This window comes from Molossus molossus, unplaced genomic scaffold (genome assembly GCF_014108415.1).
Source record: "Molossus molossus isolate mMolMol1 unplaced genomic scaffold, mMolMol1.p scaffold_m16_p_5, whole genome shotgun sequence".
Taxonomy (NCBI): domain Eukaryota; kingdom Metazoa; phylum Chordata; class Mammalia; order Chiroptera; family Molossidae; genus Molossus; species Molossus molossus.
Window position 1 is genome coordinate 48,698,281 of NW_023425388.1, and position 19,102 is coordinate 48,717,382.

Genomic DNA, 19,102 nt, shown 5'->3' on the forward strand with positions numbered 1-19,102 from the left:
CTTTCAGTCTGCTAAAGCTGAATCACAAAAATACCATTGTTCTGCTGCGTGCATTTTACTTTCTTTTTTCTCATTCAGCCAACTTCTTGAACTCCATCTCATACCTGTGACTAGAAGTCAGATTTGAGCCCAAAATAGGGCAGACTAAAGAGGGTAGGCCAAGTCTTCACCAAAGTGAAAAGGAATTGACAGGAAAGGAGAGAGAGAATACCCCTGCCACTCCCCAAGTGGCCCTAAACCATGTCTTGTCCCCTTCTCACCAGTATCCCCTTCTCAGGGCTTATGCAGGAGATGGTCCTTTAGATAAACTAAGTTATTGGATGCTCGAGAGAATTTCACCTAACAGCCTTTGTTTTTTGGACCAGGATTCCCAAAGAAATTACAGTGACTAATATTCACCAGGCCATTTGCAACATTCCTTTTCTGGACTTCCTCACAAACAAGCACATGGGGATACTGAATGAAGACCAGTGAATGGGTGCCCCTTAGCAAAGCAGGACCTGGAGCTGTTTCTGAAGCTTTGAACTGTGTTGACTCTTCTGTTTGGGGAAGGAGGTTGTCATCTGTGCCTCAGAATATGGTTACTGAACCACTACCTCCAGTTAATTCAGTGTAACACCAGAGTGTTCAATCCTAGATCACATCCCTTTGGGACACAAGTTTCCTGATTCTGGAGTGAAGCTGTGGACGCGTGCTCTGTCAACTCGCATTTGTTCACTCTCAGTAAAGCTCACTGGGCCAGGCCATGTGTATCAGGTCCTTCTGTCCGCTGGGCACCCTCAAGGGGGCACCTTGGGCCTGCATCTCCCTCCAGGAGGCAGAACATGATTCTGACAGGCTAGAGATTTCACCCATTTTGTGGGCTGGGGTTACAGGCTGCCCCAACAGTTACCCTGGTAACACCTGGAAAAGGACTAGGCTCCAGCACTTAGCGGGTGGCGGCAGTGTGGGGGCTCTGCACTCGGCCCACGTGCAGCAGCTACAGGACTCAGGAATGCTGTGCAGAAAAAGGCCTGCAAGGTTGCAGCCTGAGCAGAATTCCTTTTCACAGAGCATAGGAACATTACTATAACCACTCTCGGAGAGGAGGGAAAGACAGGGTCAAGGGAGAGAGACATCTCTCCAGAAAGGTTCAACTATAACCAAGAAGCTCTTAATATGCCCATAGTAGACAACACCCACAGATCTCAGGCTCTTGGCAGACTCATACCAGCTTTTTTTTTTTTAATCCTCACTTGGGGATATTATTCTGTTTATCCTTAGACAGAATGGGAGGGAGAGGGAAAGAAAGGGAGAGAGAGAGAAACATCAGTGTGAGAGGGACACATTGATTGGTTGCCTCCTGCACAACCCCAACTAGGGCCAGGGACAAACTACAACTGAGGTATGTGCCCTTGGTCAGATTTGAACCCACAACTCATTGGTCTGCGGGCTGATGTTGTACCGCTGAGCCAAACCAGCCAAGGCCTCATACCAGCTTAGCGTGTGTGCCAGTTAGCGAGCTGGTGCCCACTGTTCGCATGGGCCTCTGGACTGTACCCAGGCTGAACGGCCAGTGGGAGCAGCTCCTGTGACAGCCCCACCAGGACTGTTCTGTCAGTGGATTTCATGTCCTCAGTCCAGTTTTTTGCAAGAAGGAAAATGTTTCAGACAAATACTAGTGAGTGCCTTAAAGACAGAGATATGACCACCGAAGCCAAAAGACAGGGACATCTGCTCGGAGCTGTGAGAAAAGATTGTGCCCTTAAGGTGACGGCAGGCAGAGGTGAAGAGGAGGGAGGTTAGCTCTGCACTGGGATGATGTCCGGTTCCACTGCAGGCACTCTAGCCCAGGCTTCCTAACAGTCTGGAAGTAGAAGAATAAATTGATGCTGCTGCTCAGAGACAATTTGAAATCTGAGTCAGAGTCAAAGGAACTTATCTAAGCAACATAATTCATGTTTTCATGAGTCCTGTAGATGTTTGTCAGGAAAAGAACGCAGGGAGGTGACATGATAAGAAATCTACCTTCTTTTATTCAGCATCTGAGGACTGCAAATGCAGAAGGAAATCTGTTCAGGAAGGCAAGGGCGTGCCCCGGCTCAGTGGTAACGTAGTTCAGTATTAAAGGCTCAGCTAGTGCGTACACGACTGACTCCATGCAAAGGTGTGGACAGGTGTGTCAATTCATTCAGCAGTAGACTGGGGCTGCTCCACAGGATGGAAGATTTCATCCCAATGAGAACAGATGGACTATAGGGATGAAAGTCTAAAGAAATTATCTTTTTGCAAAAGAAATATTAAATGATTTAACAGTCCCAATGTGTTAATGTTTCAAATGTATTTGTATTATAATATGTAACATAATTGTTTAACAAAAATAACTACAATAAATCTTTTAGTATTTGTGATGGGTTTTTCTGAGTTTGAATTTCTATACTTTGGTAAGGTTCTTCTTACATTAGGTCAGAAGAGCTGGGACAGGGCAAACATGTAGGTATTTGTGTTAAAGTCTTCTTCTTCTTCCCCAAAAGAACTTGAGGCTATGTAAGACAAAGAAAAACAGTTATGTAAGAGTCTGAAAAAATTCTGGAGGATGCATGTGGACCCTGGACATGCTGATTTCTGACAGCTTGTGGCAAAGGAGACTGCTGAATTGAGCTCAAAGCCAAGGCAGAGCGAACTGCTCCTGTTGGACAAACTCACTGGCTTGCCTGCCAAGATGGAATTGGTCTGCACTGAGGTCTTAAAGCAGTTAACTCCTGTGACGTCCTGCCGTGACCATCTGCTATCATAATGGCTAAAAAAATCACCCAACATGCAGAAACGTTCAGAATGACCACTTTTATCTCCCTTACTGAGAACTGAAAGCTTTGAAAGCCCTTGCTTTGCAGGGAGGGGCTTTGTGATACAGTTCAGGTATAAAGCTTTCTTGAGACCAGACTTCACTTAGTGTCAACCTTTAGGGAGTTGAATGGTCTGGAGGAAGGAAAATAGGGGTATTGCTCAGGCCCCTTTCTGACGAGATCGGGCGCATTCAGAGTGGTATGGCCGTAGACTCGGCCCCCTTTCTGAATGTTGTCTCAGCCCCGGTTTTGACAGGAGCCACAGAACAGTTAAAGATCTGTGTCAGGCAGAACCGTTAGTAGGGACTCCCTCTTGCTACTGAAGGAGCTTCATGGGTGGGCTGCAGGGCCAAGACTTTGGCAAAAACTGCTTTTGGGAGTTAGGCCTAAAATCCTGGAATTATTATAGGTACGGAAGTATTAGTATTTGTGATGGGTTTTTTTGCGTTTAAAGCCCCACTGAGCAGGTAGAAGTGGGGCCTCGCTCTGAATAACTGATTGGCAGGGCTGTGGTGCAGCCTCGAGGCTGATGGGCAGCTGCTGAAGTGCTAATTTTGCTGAGGGAATCATGAGTATTGAACTCTTTCTTTTGGCTGAAATTAGCTAACAGATTGAACCATTTATTTTTAAAAACTTTTCTTTACAGAATTAATACAAAAATGCTTATATAGAAATGTTAGTAAATATAATTACCCGTTAATCCACATCTTAAGAATAATCGCCATTACTATTCCAATGCATTTCTTTCAGCCTTTGTCAGTGTATATTCTACATATGTGATACATAGGGGCTGGGACCACATGGTTGAGACTGTTGTCTTCGTCACTTCTTAAGGCCACTCCAGTATCACAATGTTAGGCCTTACTAAGACCTAGAGTGAGTAAGAGGAAGTTCCTTCTTAAGAGCCCAAATCTAATGCAGTCGAGTAAGGAAGGGTGTCAGGTTGGGGTGTTTGAAAAGCCATCTGTTCTAGTGCAGAAGGCATGCAGGTATGGCAGGAAGGGGCAGGCCTGCCTTATTTCCACTGAGGTACAGCAGACCAGATGGCACAAGAGTGAACAGGCTTCCCAGCAGGCCCTGGGGTAGGGAGGGAAGGGCGCTGCCAGCTGTGTGTTGTGGCAGGCAGGGTCTGGTCAGAGTTGATGGGGCAAAGCTGCACATGAGAAAAGAGCCGGCTCCCTGGGAAAGGGGGAGGGGTGCCTGGGCCGGAAACAATGATTTCAACAGCTGTGCTCTCTGCTGGCCATTTACTGTCCTGAGCACCCTGCACATACACCGAGATTCAGCGAGGTAGAGGTGTTAGCCTCATTTTGCAGATAAGGAAACAGAAGCTTAAGCTGCTCACAGCTAGTGAGTGGAGAAGTCAAGATCGAGTCCAAGACTAGCTTCAAAGACAGTCACTTTACCCTAGGCGTGGGGGCACAGGGTGGTGGGGCTAAATGTGACCGAGGGGAGGCTGGCAGATTTTGTGAAAACTACATGTAATAATGCTGGTGTGGACTGCAGCCCAAAGCAAGGGTTCTCAAGCTTGACAAGCTTCCAGGGACTCCAGCCACAGCCGGGACATTCAAGTCCTTATTACCAAGGGGAGGATGAAGGAAGCTGTAGAAGGTGCTCGTGTACAATTAATTTAAAGAAATAAACAAATTGAAACATACATTTTTGCATTTTAGTAAAAACTAACTTGTTAATCTATTCATTTCCCACAAAATGCCCAGCAGGCAGTCTCTTTTCTTTTAGAAACATCCGACAGACAAACCAGCAAAGTCTCAAATAATAGAACCCTTCATGTAAGCATTTGGTTTTCCTTTCAGAAAGCTGCTCAGAGCATCTCCTTTGCTGGAATGAGGGGAAGGGCTGTGCCTGCCAGACCTAGCACCTCTGAGGTTTCGCCTGTGTGCAGCCTGAGCTGCAGCAGCCCCTCCCCCACTCCGAGGTGGTTCTGAGACCTGAAGGCCACCTCTTGTGGCATAAGGAAGTGCTCCAGACTACACGTAGAGCCCCTTGTGGGCTGGAGAGGGATCAGGATCCAAAGGGAAACCCTTGTGTTTCCTCACCAAAGCTGGCCTAACGCCATGCTTCTGGTTTTTCAGATGGACATAGATTCCTTCCAAGGTGTGAAGGGCTGCTGTACAAAGAGAGGACCAGACTTGTTCCCCAGGCTGCACTGGCTGGAATTTATGGAGGAAGCAGAGCTTTCCAAAGACAAAGGGAGCCGCCTCCTCAACAGGCAGTGAGCTCCCTGTCACTGTAGCAGGGCAGGCTTGACAGTCAAGGTTGGTGTAGATGTCTTAAGGTCTTTCAGGGAATGAGGCTGATGCTGCAGTCTTCTAAAGAAAAGCTCCCAGCCCTGGCCAGGTAGCTCAGCTGGTCAGAGCATCGTCCTAATACGCCAAAGTTGTGGGTTTGATCCCTAGTCGGGCACATACAAGAATCAGCCAGTGAATGCCTGAATGGGGTAGAACAGCAAATTGATGTTTTTCTTCCTTCCTCTCCCTAAAATCAATCAATCAATAAAATTAAAAGTTTTAAAAACCCAATTCTTAGCCAGTGTGGATGGTAGTTCCCTTCTAGTTGTCAGTATGTTAAGGGACTAAAACTGGAATTAGGATAAAACGTGGGGCTCACTCGATGTGTTCCTTTCGCGTCGATGTTTCTCTCTCTCTCTCTGTTCCTCTCTCTCCCTCCCACTCTACCTGAACAAAAAATGGAAAAATGTCCTCGGGTGAGGATAAAATAAAAAAACAAACAAAAAAAAACGTGGGGCTCAGAAACCTTCCACAAGGTAAATGGCATTCATTAATTCAGTACTTCAGACACTCATCCCAAGAAATGCCACGTTAAAACATAAGGATCATCTGGCCATAAAGAAACGATGTCTTTGAAATGGAAACCCTGCGATTGATACTCTGTTTGTCTAGCAACTTCTTCCTGGTTGTTTGGAATCACATGCAGGTGATAACCTAAGATTTCTTCTACAGCTGAAGTGTCCAGGGCCACTCGCAGGGATGCCCAGGACACTGCCCGTTACCACAGGTTGTCAGTTACCGTGCAGCGGGGAACACTGGACACCACTGGCTCTTCCAGGATCTGTGGTCCACATGCCTCAGTGTTTCTGGACCAGTCCCGTCCACAACAGAACTGATCCTCGAGTTCTTCCGATTTAAAAACTGAAGGTTGGTGAAAAGAGGCAGTTAGAAAAAGATCGGAAGCTCTCCGCAAACTGCTCCAGGAAGAGTGTGGTTGAGGTCCAGAGGGGCTGGGTGGTGCCGCGTCCATCGGGGCCTCTGCTCTGAGCCAGGCCTGCAGCCCTGGTGGCAGTGTGGGAGGAGAGGTGCCCAGGGTGAGAAAGGAGGACCCTTCCCCTCTGACGGCAGGGGCCGTCGGGTCCCAAGGTCTCACCCCAGTTCCTGGCGCAGCGGTTCTGGCCCGCCGGTGGCACTCCCCGCTCAGTGGGAGTCACACGTTGAGGATCCGGGGAGCTGAAGCCTGGAAGATGGCTGAGGGGTTAGGAGCGAACTTCTTCCTCACCTCAGGGACCTGAAAAACAAGATGTGGCCAAGGTCAGTGGGCTCTTCTCCACTTTCGCCCTCCCCTCAGCTCCAGGAAAAGACTTCCCTTCTCCCAGCCTCCTCTTTGTCCTCCAAGAGTTGAGACTACTAACCGGAAGGGTCCGGGGGGAAACCTCCACAGTAGGCAGGCTCACTGCATTAGCAGGTCAAATATAGTACATGGACCTTCCATTCTGCTCCCTGAAGCCTCCTTTGGGTGGAATCAGGAGGCTAAATAGTCCCTACTTCCCTTCCACCTTCTCTCCTCTTACACAAATGCCTGTCGCTCCTGCTCAGTGGTCAAGGGTAAGGCTGGGACATAGGAGGGAAAGAGACGCCCTGCTCACCAGAGAAGCCAGCACTTGGGGGGACAACCACCTGGCCAGTGACAAGGACCTTGGGTTTCTGTTTGTTGAGGGACGACTGGTGCTCAGACACATTTTATACTATGAAATCAGACTCCTGGTCCCTAATCTTGGCTAGAAAGGCCTGTTCCCACACCCCCCGCAGCACCGGCTTCAGGCTGACCTGGCAGCTGGCTGCAGGGCTTCCGTCCCAGCCGGAGCTGTGGGTTGTGATAACTGTGGTGGGTTTCACCTTTGTGGATCTCGATGGCTTGACTCCAGTCCAGGCCTGGAATTCCTGTCTGGAACAGAGAATGGTCACAACTTTGCACAGGGTCACCACCCCTTCCCCTGACCCTGCAGGGGCCACCACCCTTGCCCCATGCTCCTTGGAGTGTTCCTGGCCAGGCCCACTGCCCAAATCCTGCTTCGGCTCCAGGTACTCCTTTCTGTCTTACGAAAACAGAACTAGCATGCCCTGGCCGGTGTGGCTCACTGGTTAGGGTGTCAGCCCGCACACCCAAGGGTCACATGTTCGATTCCTGGTCAACGGCACATACCTGGGTTGCAGGTTAAATCCCCAGCCCAGCCTCGTGATGGAGGCAACCAACTGATATTTCTCTCCTCTCCCTCCCTTCCGCTCTCGCTAAGAGAATATCCTCAGATACAACAGCAACAACAGAACTAGCCGAGGAAGTACACTGCCCAGACGCAGCCACTTCCTGGAAGAAACACACACCTCTGGCTGACCTGCCCTTCACTCCTGAGTGCTCCACTGTGAAGTCGCTCACCTGACCCCCACAGGAAGTAGCAGAAACTTAAGTCACAGGTTACAGATGAGCAACTGGCTTGGGCTGTGGGGAGTTAGGAAAGCTATCTGCACTTGAATCTTACTTGCCCCAAATGCAAACAACTGGTTGGTGTGTGCTGGGCTTGGGAGACAAAGCAAGTCCCAGTCCCTCCCTCCAGCTTCCTGTATTGTCTCCAGGCCACTTTAGGGGGCCCCAGAGGCCCAGAACCAGTAAAGGTTGCTCACTTCCAATACGGGTCACTGATGGCCCTATGTCCAGAGGAGGTGCTGTCCTGGAGAGCACCCAGCACAGCAAAGTTCTCCCTACCTGGCTGCAAGTGAGAAGGAAAATATGGCTCAATGTTATGTTTAGTTTTTAATAATTTGTCTTATTAACTCCTGCGAAACAATCAATCATGACCATCACAAAAACCTACAAGATGGTCTGGCTTGTTTGCATGGCTCCGCACTCAAGCGTGGTGCAGGGAGGGGCAGTGCATGCACCAGGGAAAGCCAGCTCCCTGGGGGGGGGGGGGGGGTGGCAGGCTGCCACCACCCGGCCCCACATCCTTGGAGGAGCTTCTTTTGATGGAGACTTAATTCCTTTGAACAAAAAAGACCTATTTTAATTATAACTCCACTGCTGGACGGTGAGCTTAGGAAGGCAGAGACCTGCCGTGTCCACAGGAGCACCTGGCTGGAGCGGGACCCCCATGTGGGCTGGATCCCTCCTGTCTCCCCACCCCCAGCCTGGCTGGGTTTCAGGCCCTGAGGTCAACAAAGCTGCCTTTTCTCCTTTGCAGCAGCGCAGCTGGGCCCCACTGGGTGGGCCGCGTGTGCAGGGAGCAGCTGTGTCTGTGGTCAGTACTTGGGTGCCAGGAGGTGAGCTGTGCCAGGGCCCTATCAGATCATTTTCACTTCTGAAGCTGCAGGGTTCCGAAGACCGGCTGCCTGGGCCATCTGCGGCTGTTTCTCCTGGGGAAGCAGGTCCTCCTCTGGGCGTGACCTTCTGTCCCCAAACTGAGCGGGACTTGGTCTTGGCATCCCAAGCTGCTGCCCCACAGTGGCTGCAGGGGTCCCAGAGCAGAAAGCAACCAGAGCCTGGGGCTAAAGCAGTACCTGTGGCTGCTCCCAGGGCGGAGCTGGTGCTGGAGCCCAGGTGAGGGGAGCTGTATGGGGACATAGAAAGGACCACAGATGGGATCCGCCGGACCTGGTGACGGCTCAGGAGAGGAAGGCAGACCCAGGGCTCTGGCCAAGAAGGTAATAAAAATGTAGGACTAGCCAAGGCCACTGTGCCTCCCTAACCAAGCAGGTTCTACCACTGTCCACCTCAAGTGGGCCTCAGCTGGACCCCAAGGGGTGCAATTCGGAGAGCCCTGGCCTGAGGTCCCGGAGGCCTGGTTCTCAGCCCAACACAGCTTCAAACAAGTCCCTTAGCTTTCTCAGAGCCTTCATTTCCTCTGCTAAAAGTGGGCTACCTCTCCATGTGCAGAAATTATGAGCCTTCATGTTGGGCACTTGGAAAGTGGGAATCAAGTCTTGTGGCCCTTTAACAGTTGGCCCTTCTGCCCTGGCCGGTTTGGCTCAGCGGTTGGAGCATCAGCCTACAGACCAGAGAGTCCTGGGTTCAGTTCCCGCTAGGGGCACATACCCAAAAAGATAAAATAAAATAAAATAAAAAATAACAGTTGGCCCTTCAGCTGATTGGCCCAGGAAGAAAAGCCATAACTGAGGAAGGAACTGTTCTAGAAGCGGGTGGAGCCAGAGGCTGGGCCACGGGTGCTGGCCAGCAGGCACAGCATTCTGGACAGGAGGCTCTGGGAGGAGCCGCTCAGGAGGGGCTCGGGCTGGCTGTGGGCAGAACCCACTGTGCCCATATGGCCAGGCAAGTCAGGCAGGTCAGCTCTTACATGGAGGCCAGGGGCCAGGCTAGGCAGGACCTGCTGGGCGAAGCGGACATGACTCCTCTGCCATCTTTGGGGAACAGTTCCTGTAGGTCAGGTGCATCTTGCAAGAAGGCAGGTAGGAAGGATTGCTCATGCCAGGCTTGAGCTGGGAGGTGGAGGGTCCCCGGGGGGTGCTGGCCAGGTTCGGCAGTGGTCCTGTGTCTCTGGCGGGGTCCAGGGACCAGGCAGCCAAGCTCTTGCTATTTCTGCCCCACAGATGAGGAAAGGGGCAGAGAGGCCAAGTGACACTCCGGGTTTATACACCAGGAAGTGGGGCCACCACTCCGGACACTGTTCAAGAAACCAAGTGACTCAAAGGAGGCAGCATCTTAGGGGATAATCCTTGTGGGGTATAAATGTGGTCTCCGAGGCAGGACACACACACTTGGGTTCCACTACCTGCTCTGCGGGACCTTGTGCCAGCCACTCACCTTCCTCACTGTAGAATGGGGACAGCAGGCCCTGGCCGGTTTGGCTCAGCGGTTAGAGCGTCGGCCTGCGGTCCAGAGAGACCCAGGTTCAGTTCCCGTTAAGGGCATGTACCTCGGTTGCAGTTTGTCCCCGGCCCCCTGGTTGGGTCATGTGGGTGGCAGGCACTCGATGTGTCCCTTTCATGTGGATGTTTCTTTCTCTCTCTCTCTCTCCCCGCCCCCCCCCCCCTGTCTGAACAAAAAATGGAAAAATGTCCTCAGATGAGGATTTAAAAAAAAAGAATGGGGACAGCAGGAACGGCACTGACTCCAGAGGGTTTTTGTGAGGTCTTGGGGAGATCGGCTGTGGGAAGTCCTGAGCCTGGTGCCCAGTACTTGCTAAGCAGAGTGGTAACTAATGCCTCAGTGTCACTGAGGCTAGGAGGACCCAGCAGGACATTCAAACCCGCCATGTGCTCTTGGTGGATGAGAGAGTAGATGGATGAGAAACTGCTTCTTTTCAAAAGCCCCTCCTCTCAGCATCCCAGGGAGGAGCTCAGCACCATGCAATGCAGCAGCTCCATGTCAGTCAGTTCTGATTATTAGAAAGCACTTCCTCCCCTGAGCTGAAGCTGTTCCCGACAAGCACCACACCTTGTCCTGCTCCTGGCACCTAGGACATCAGCCACGTGAAGGCGCTGCACACCCAGGACCTCTGGCCTACCAGACCTCACCATTTAGGCCCCTCCAGCTGGCTCAGGGCCCCATGGTGCAGCAGTCAGAACTGACCACCTTCTTCCCTGCCCTTGACATTCCCACAAGCTGAGAGCAAGTGTCCATGAACACAGACTCCCACTCCCCATCTGTTCTTAAAAACTGCAGGCCCATGAAGGAGCCTCTGGGGAGATGGGATGATAAGAGGGGCAAAGATTTAGTTATAAGGATGCTTATCTCAGAAGTTTTTTTTTTTTTTCTCAAAAAAACTGATTACTTCTACTTTTCTTCTTTTTCTTCTTTGGTTAATCCTCACCAGATGATATATTTTTTTTCCATTGATTATTTTTTTATCCTCACTCGAGGAATTTTTTTTTTTGCTGGGGACAAACCACAACCAAAGTACGTGCCCCTCGCGGGAACCAAACCCAGGACTCTCCGGTCCGCGGGCCGATGCTCTAACCACTGAGCAAACCAGCCAGGGCTCCAATGACTCTTTATTTTTTGTTGTTTTAGAGAGAGTAGAAGAGAGGAAGGGAAGGTGAGAGAGAGAGAGAAACATCCAAGTGAAAGACACATCGATTGGTTGCCTCCCAGATGCACCTGGGCCAGGGATTGAACCTGCAGCCCAGGTAGCTGCACTTGCCTGGGAATCAAACCCATGACCTTTCGACCCTTCGGTGCGTGGGCCAACACTCTAATCACTGAGCCACACTAGCCAGGGCAAAAATTGTTTACTTTTAAAAGGTAATACCTGTACATTAAAAAAAAAAAAAAAAAGCAACGGTTCAAGAGTGAAAAGTCAGTCTCCTTTCTCCACTAGCAGCATCCATCCTCCTCAACCCCCCAAAAGTTACCATCCATTCAGAGAGATTCTGTGCTTATTTGAACAGATATGTGTATACCAACAACCCTTTTGAAAATGCAAATGGATCCCTGGCCTATTTGGCTCACTGTTTAGAGCACCTGGATGTACAGACCAAAGGGTCGCGGGTTTGGTTCAGGTCAAGGGCACTTCGTACCTTGGTTTTGGTTTGATCCCGGGCCTGGCTGGGGTTGTGTGGGAGGCAACGATCGGTGTTTCTCTCTCATAGATGTTTCTCTCCCTCCCTCCCTCCTCCCTTCCTCCCACTCCATCTGAAAATCAATGGAAAAGTGTCCTACGGTGAGGATTTAAGAAAAAAGAAAAGGCAAATGGTAGCAGGCATGCTGTTTTGTGTTTTGCTGCTTTGATATGGATCTATTGAAGAGCTGCTGTTATCAGTACATTCTGGGCTTCCCAGTAGGACATATCAATGGCAGAGCCATAATTAACCAGTCCCCTGGATCAGAGACAGTGTTTTTAACAGCTCCTGATTAGAAACACCCTACATATTCAATGACATGAGAATACATTAGTCGTATTTGGATAGATAGATAAATGCGCATCCATAGGATAGAATACTTCACATCTATTAAAAATCATGTAATAGAACACCTGGTAACATACAGGCATCCACAAAGTGTACAGTAAGAAGCTAACCCTATAATAATTATAAATGAACATGCACTCAAATGCATGTTAGGGATTAGAAAGAGCTACCAAATTGGTTATTTCCAGTTTCTCTACAGTGATTATGAGTTTTATAATGAAAGGAGGGAGAACCCCTTAGGAGTCCGGGGGCCGAGCTAGGAGTGGGTGTGTGGGGGGAGGACCCACAGACTTGCTCTCAGTGAAAGCCAAGTCAGCGGCTCTCAGTCCGTGGGGTCCTGAGCCCTGCTTGGGCCTCGCAACCAACCCCTACCCCACCCCTGCCCCAGAGGCCACTGGCCAGAGGAAGCTCAGGCAGTCTGCCTGCGTGCACCCCTCCTACGGCTGGGCCCGCCTGGTGGAAGTTAAAGGGAGGCAGAGCTTTCTGACCATGCAGCCAAGAAGGATGCGGGGCTGAGAGTGAGGTCGTGAGCTCTCCATTGGCGGAGCTATTCGCTCCTTCACTCTGAGGCTGGTTAGGGCGCAGCGAAGGAGCCGCCCGCCGCGATGACCTTCGAGGCCGCCTGCCGCTCTCAAAGTCGTGTGGGATGGGGTTCTAGGTGCCCCCCACATACACACACCGTGGGCCTCACGGCCGCCGGCTCCGGACCGAGCGCGCCCCACCCCCACCCCATACCTGTACGACGTGGTCGCCGCTGCAGCCGTGTCCGCATCGCCGATGGGGAGCACGTAGATCCCCCGGCCCGCGGGTGCGGGGAACGTGTCCTTGCGGCCGCCCGCCCCCGGCCTGCGCCCCTGCGTCGCATCTCTGGGCTTCGCAGGCGCCGGCCACGCGCCGAAGTCCCGCTGGTACTGAGTGAGCGGCAGGTCCCGGCCGGGGTCCCGGGCGCCTGCGGGGGACGCGCCCGTGCGCGCCGCGGCGCCGCCCAGGCCCGGCTCCTCGCCCTCAAGGTCCGAGTAGTTGTGCAGCGTCAGCGGCACCGCCACGTCGGAGCGGTCCAGCTGGTTCCAGCGCCGCGCCAGGCAGCACAGGCGGCTGATGCAGGGCCACGCCATGCCGCCCCGCGCCCGGCCCGGCTCCCCGCGCTCGGGCCGCGCCGCCCCGCCCGGCGTCCGCCCCCGCCGTCCTCCCCGCGCCGCCGCAGCGCCACCCCTGGGCCGGGGGCGGCCACCTGGGAGCGGGAGGGCTCGGTGACAGCGCGATGGTGGGGCTGGGACCCGGGCGTGCACAGCTGGAGCGGGGCGCCGGCCGGGCACGACCGCGCGACCCGAAAGGTGCAGAAGCGGGGATGGGGGGCAGGGGTACGACACCGCCTGGAGGCACTGAGAAGTGTCCAACTTTCAGAAGGTTTCGTAATTTAATCCAAAATTCCCTAAATGTTATCTTATAAACCAGGCCTGGCTTTGCGGGTCGCCCTCAGACAGCCCGCCTCAGCACAGGAGTTTGGGGACCGCGGTGGCCAAGCTGCACCACGGGGACTCGCAGGCATGCAGGGGAGGTGCAGCGATGAGGGGGTCACAGGGAAAACTTGGGGCCATACTTCCCAGAGAAAACATCTATGAGTCAGCCTGTGAGTCACCCAACTATTTGCCTTTACAATGCTAAATTTGTGACAACCAATCCAGTTTTCATTGAGAATTGACATTAGCCCTCAACTGACCTTTTCCGGGTTCTAAAATTCCTAATTTTAAAGCATGGGCAAAAGCTTTATTCAATTTATAAAACTGCCACAAATCTTTGGCCACTATGCTACAAACATAGTGGAAGACCATCCAGTAACATGGACAGACTTCCATGACGTGTGCAGTAAGAAGCTAACCCTGTAATAATTATGATTATAAATCATCATTACAATCATTATAATAATTATAAATCCCCTTCCCTCCTGGGCCTACATTCTTGTTTTATTGCAAAGCTAAATTTGGGTCATGCTTCAAAGGTCAGTCTACTGCATGTAAGTATCAGAAACAACTCCCTAGGGGTCAGACTTGAAAGCATGTGTCACAAAGCCAGAACAGTGAAGGGAGGCTGGGAGCCTGGACTCACACAGCTTGGAGGGAGGGTAATTGGGCCAGGGGAATGCAGGGTCCCCAGGATAAGACTTCTAGCTAGAAGCAGCAGGGGCCTTGGTAGCCCTACTGAGTTTCTTCCATAGGCAACAACAGGGAGTGTGACTCAAGTGTTTTTAGCACTGTGGCCATATGGAAAATACAAGGACATTTTAGAGACCAGCTAAAGCATGGGCCCTGGGAGTGGAGAGGAGGGGCTGGATTCTAGAAATAAGAGGTGAGAGAGGGAAATCTAGAACAGCTTCCAGATTTCTGGCTTCCAATTGGCGATGTAACTCCTTGAGCCAGCAGTTATATTTGAGGTGCCTGCACAGTGGGGTCCCAGCACCTGGAACCGTACCTGGCACGTAGTAGACACATGTACTGGGTTAGATTACGGAGATATTCAGTGATTTCAGAGCTCAGAAGACATCCTCATGAAGATAACTGAAGCCACAGGAAGTGGAGAAGGGACAGCAGCGCAGGGTGCACTCCTGGGACTGCCACACTGAAGAGGCCAGAGGACGCTGCACAGCCTGAAAGGCACACAGCCAGGCAGAGCACATCCAGGGGTGATCGGGTGTCAGCGAAGAAGCCAAAATGAGAAAGTAAATATCCTAGTGGGCAAACAGGAGAGTAGGGACCATTGCCGAAGCTGTGGACGGTAAGGCTTGTGCTTCTGGAGCAGGGCGCTGATCGCCAAGGCCTCTCATGGGGAAGAAGGCACCTTGGCTGCTCCAAGGCTCCAGCATCGAGGGATGTAATGGTCAGAGAAGCGTGTTAGGGACTTGATCATCTCAGTGCTCCTCTGCTAATCATCACAAAGCGGGGAGAAGCGACAAGACTGTTCCTAGTCTAACTCTTTGGGCTCCTTATGAACTGTCCATGTGATCCCAGCCTCCCATCCCACCTCTGAAAACCACTTCTTGCCTCGTCTGCATGTCACAGGATTGTTAGCACCATGTATTCCGAAATGTCAAAGCACAGCAGCGTGACCTTGAGCAGCTCCCATACACGCCTGCCCTGGTTCCTTACTGGCAAAATGAGGGCTGGGTTAAAGAAGTTCTCTCTCCTGGAAGTGACATTGGTTTAGAATAGAATCCTCTGCCTGGTAAAAGTAACTGGTGCTTCACAGTAGAAAAGAGTCTAGCTTGATGGGAAAATGATGTAAAGAAATGCCAGCCCTGGCCGGTTTGGCTCAGTGGTTAGAGCATCAGCCTGCGGTCCAGAGAGACCTGGGTTCAGTTCCCGCTAAGGGCACGTACCTCGGTTGCAGTTTGTCCCCGGCCCTAGTTGGGTCGTGCAGGTGGCAGCCACTTGATGTGTCCCTTTCACGTCATTCTCTCGCTCTCTCTCCCTCCCACTCTATCTGAACAAAAAAGGGAAGGAGGAAGAGAGGGAGGGAGGGAGGGTCAAACCCTGGACAATCCCTATGTTCTGGGTACAGGCTGCCATTCGGCTTTCAAAACCGTGAGGCGTGCACGACTCCACTGCTTTCAAGCCAGACGTTCCGTGCCCAGCACCTCGCAAGCCAGGCTGTCACTCCTCTCCAGTGCAAGGTGGAAGACTTGGTGTGACCTTTTGAGGCACTAATACACTAAAAACCCTCCTGTAAATCCACTCAAGAAAACTTAAATAATTCTCAACCATGAGAGCAAATTAGTTCCACAGAAGTGAAGCTACCATGATGACCACTCTGCCATTTCAGTATGATGCTTCGATTACAAACATGCACATTTCCAAATGTAAGATGCAATTAGGCACAGACTCAAGTCTGAATTTACCCAAAATAAGTCTTAATTAAGCTACAATTTTAACTAGAAAACAAAAACCTAAAAAGAGCTTTTTGTGTATGTCACTCACAGCCTGGAAACATTCACTTTCTTGGGGAAATTTAGAAAGTACTGCAGCTGTTGTCTCAACCACGTCAGAGAGAAGATACTCTTAACTTTCGCTATTCGCCAACCCAGGAAAGCCGCAGGGAGACAGAGTAAATGTTCAGCAGAGAGTTGAGAAGGCCGGTGTGGAAAAACCTGGGAGCCATTCGAGATCCCCCTCCAAGTTCCCATCAGATCTTTTCCTGTGCACCCTGCAGGTTCACAGCTTAAACTATGTTGTTATTATTATTATTATTATTATTTTTCCTTTATTGATTTTAGAGAGAGGAAATGAGAGGATAGATAGAAACACTGATGAGAGAACACCGATTGGCCACCTCCTGCATGCCCCCCCGGGGATCAGGCCCACAACCTGGGCATGTGCCCTGACCAGGAATCGAACCAGTGACCTCCTGGTGCATGGGTCGGTGCTCAACCACTGAGCCACACCAGCCAGACTCAAACTATGTAACAAGATTCCAGGGCAGCATCACTTATCTTCAAAAGAGACACACACCCTGTTTACAAACTAGAGATATAAACCTTTATTTCACAACTGTGTCATAGTTCACTTTCTAGTAAGACTGTAATGAGAAGACAGTTTAAAATGCTGGGAAAGCTGGGTGCTGGGTATCTTCCAGGCAGGAGCAGAGAGATGTGGTCGCTCCAGGGCCAAGGCGCTCCTGGGCTTTCCGGCGGCACGGACCAGATGCACCACTAGGATCCAACCCGTTTACTTAGAGCCACCTCCTTTTTTGGGGCCGTTAGTCCTCATTTCATGCCAGATTTTCACTAGAGGCTCTCTGTTCTTCCAAATGAGTTCATGACCATAAGTAATATACCATCTGGGGAAAAGAAAAACAAAGCAGGTCTGACATTCAAACAGTATGACACAAACGGTAAGTTCTATGATGTCAAGTTGACATTTAAAAAATTAATGCCACTGTCATTTACTATGTAGTTTATTAAAATAGCTGATTAATTTGTTTGATATAAATCTGATTTATCTTTACTATATGGAGTATGTAAAAGGTCGAAGTAGGGTGGGACCCCCTGTGACTGATCTGACTTCACACATACTACTCTGGCTTCACCACAGCCCTGCATGTCGAGCATCACTTGTCCTGTCACAGCAATAAGGAAACCACACCTGAGCGAAGGTAACCTGCCCAAGGTGCTAACAGCGAAGTGGCCCACCAAGGACTCACCAACAGGTCGGCCCGAATCTAAGCCTGGTGAGAAAAGTGAGAAGTACAGTTTACTAATGATGGCTAGTTTAACTGCTTCTCATCGTTTTCCACCTGGTTACACAAAGGGTCTGCTAATCCAAATTCTGCTCACCTTTTAAAATATAGTTCCAGTCCCCTCTCTCCCGTTATAAACCGCCTAAAGCAGCCTGCGCTGGGGAAGCTGAAGCACTGGGAGGTTTAGTAATTTAACTGGCTCAGGTTGCACAACTAGAAATCACCAGAACTGGAACCCAAATCTGAGTCTGAAATCTGTGCTCTATCCACTGCAGCACCTAGGGAGCACCTACTATAAGCTGAGGAACACGAGTGACAAATGAGAAGGGCCTGCTTTTGAGAAGCCAATAGGTCCAAGTACTGCGAGACCAGGCGCTCTACCTGAGGGCAGCACAAGCCGCAAGTGTAACTCAGGGGCATCTATCTCCCCTCCTGGGCTGAGGGAGGCAGGGAGGGCTTCCCGGAGGAGGTGTGATTGATTTGGCTGTCAATGAAAGCTTTTATTATTGAAACTTTGATTTTTGCCCTGGTTTCCCCAGATTTTTTGTCCCCTGAGACATAGACCTGATTTTGTTGATCTTTGCATCTTCCAGAAACCTCACTAAAAAAAATGCTCTATTTGCTTTATATTGGTATCAGAATAGCAATCTAAGGTTTTAACATTTTTAAATGTTCTGAGTATGTTTTTTTATTATAAGGTGCTTGAATTGTACCTAAATCTTAAGATCACTAAAAATAGTTAAAATTTGATCATAAAAATACATAGTCATCATTAAAATTTTGAAAAATTAAGAAAATTAGTAAACTTACAGAAAGAAAGACATCTAAAATAACATGCAGCCCTGGCCATTGTGGCTCAGTTGGTTGGGTACTGTCCAGTGTACTGAGGTTGCCATTCCGGGCTTGTGGGCTCAATCCCCCACAGGGAACATACAGGAGGGCAGCCAATTGATGTTTTGCTCTCACATCAATGTTTCCCTCTCTCTCCCCCTCTCCCTTCCTCTCTCTCAAAAAAACCCAATAAAAAATCTTTTGAAGCAGGGGACAGACTAACGAGTCTCAGAAGGAAGGGGGAAGGAGGAGTGGGAAGAAATAAACCAAAGAACTTATATACATATATGCATAACCAATGGACACAGACAACAGTGTGTGTGTGTGTGTGTGTGTGTGTTTGGGAGTGGGCAGGAGGGGAGTTAAGGGGAAAAAGAGGGACATCTGTAATACATTCAACAACAAAGATACATTTTTTAAAAATATGCAAAGTAATAGGCATGTAACAGAATTCTTTTGGGCTTAGAGTCAAACTCTGTGGGGAACTTAGAACAAGAGAAAAAGTATCACTCTAAGATTCAAATGCAACTATAAAATTCTTGCAAGAAATGAATCACTTGTCAGAAACTCTCCATTAATAAAGTATTCTTCCCAAATCTTTGTAACCTACTTATTTAAAGCAAAGAGTCAAATATTTTAATCTTACAGGTACATGCTTCTGATCATACATGTGAGTTCAAATATAACTGGTTATTTGGCTAAATTTAAATTAGGAAAACATTTCAAAATGACCAATTTTTGAGATGTCTTTTTTTATTTGCAGCCTCACAGTCGTGGCTCAGTCTCAAACTCTCGCTCTATAAGGGCTCTGTGACCTTAGACAAGTCTCTTTTTAAGCAGTTTCCTTTCTGTAAAATTGAATGCCTCACAGGACTTGAAGAATATACACATCGGTCCTGAGCTTAGGCACACAGCGAATATTCAATGTGCTATTATTATTGCAGCAGTACAAGGTACAGATCATAAAATCTGGTGAGGGTCATAAAGTCAAGGAAATGTGCAGGAGGACACTAATGCAATCTTTACCATTAATAAAGATTTATAAAT

General features: G+C 49.9%; 3 protein-coding genes across 9 annotated transcripts in view; 1 reads left to right on the top strand and 2 right to left on the bottom strand.

The window, feature by feature from the left end:
• YEATS2 (YEATS domain containing 2) overlaps nucleotides 1-1,221 on the top strand; it is a 99,041-nt gene extending 97,820 nt beyond the window's left edge. For 3 of the 6 annotated variants that reach the window (XM_036242811.1, XM_036242815.1, XM_036242812.1), the window contains one exon: nucleotides 366-1,219. In XM_036242811.1, coding sequence (XP_036098704.1) covers nucleotides 366-474 — 109 coding nt within the window. In that variant the 3' untranslated portion in view covers nucleotides 475-1,219. Of the gene's footprint in view, nucleotides 1-365 lie in introns of all 6 variants that reach the window. The other 3 variants (XM_036242814.1, XM_036242816.1, XM_036242817.1) reach the window with 3 other exon arrangements.
• Nucleotides 1,222-6,284: 5,063 nt separating this feature from the next.
• MAP6D1 (MAP6 domain containing 1) lies at nucleotides 6,285-13,110 on the bottom strand. Its single transcript, XM_036242275.1, has 3 exons — nucleotides 12,731-13,110; nucleotides 6,905-7,022; nucleotides 6,285-6,365 (listed from the first exon to the last, which is right to left on the bottom strand). The coding sequence occupies exons 1-3, from the start codon at nucleotides 13,108-13,110 to the stop codon at nucleotides 6,285-6,287; spliced, it is 579 nt and encodes a 192-aa protein (XP_036098168.1).
• Nucleotides 13,111-16,478: 3,368 nt separating this feature from the next.
• The window catches only part of PARL (presenilin associated rhomboid like), a 32,083-nt gene continuing 29,459 nt past the window's right edge, over nucleotides 16,479-19,102 (bottom strand). The window contains exon 9 of one of the 2 annotated variants that reach the window (XM_036243466.1): nucleotides 16,479-16,825. In XM_036243466.1, coding sequence (XP_036099359.1) covers nucleotides 16,714-16,825 — 112 coding nt within the window. In that variant the 3' untranslated portion in view covers nucleotides 16,479-16,713. The remainder of the gene's footprint in view (nucleotides 16,826-19,102) is intronic. The other variant, XM_036243465.1, reaches the window with a different exon arrangement.

Excerpts from the sequence above, each read along its gene's own strand:
- MAP6D1 (XM_036242275.1), bottom strand. The coding sequence starts at position 13,110 with ATGGCGTGGCCCTGCATCAGCCGCCTGTGCTGCCTGGCGCGGCGCTGG. Across the intron at positions 7,023-12,730 it reads GCGGCGACCACGTCGTACAG|ACAGGAATTCCAGGCCTGGA; the intron begins GTATGGGGTGGG and ends TCTCTGTTCCAG. Across the intron at positions 6,366-6,904 it reads GCCCTGCAGCCAGCTGCCAG|GTCCCTGAGGTGAGGAAGAA; the intron begins GTCAGCCTGAAG and ends CTTGTTTTTCAG.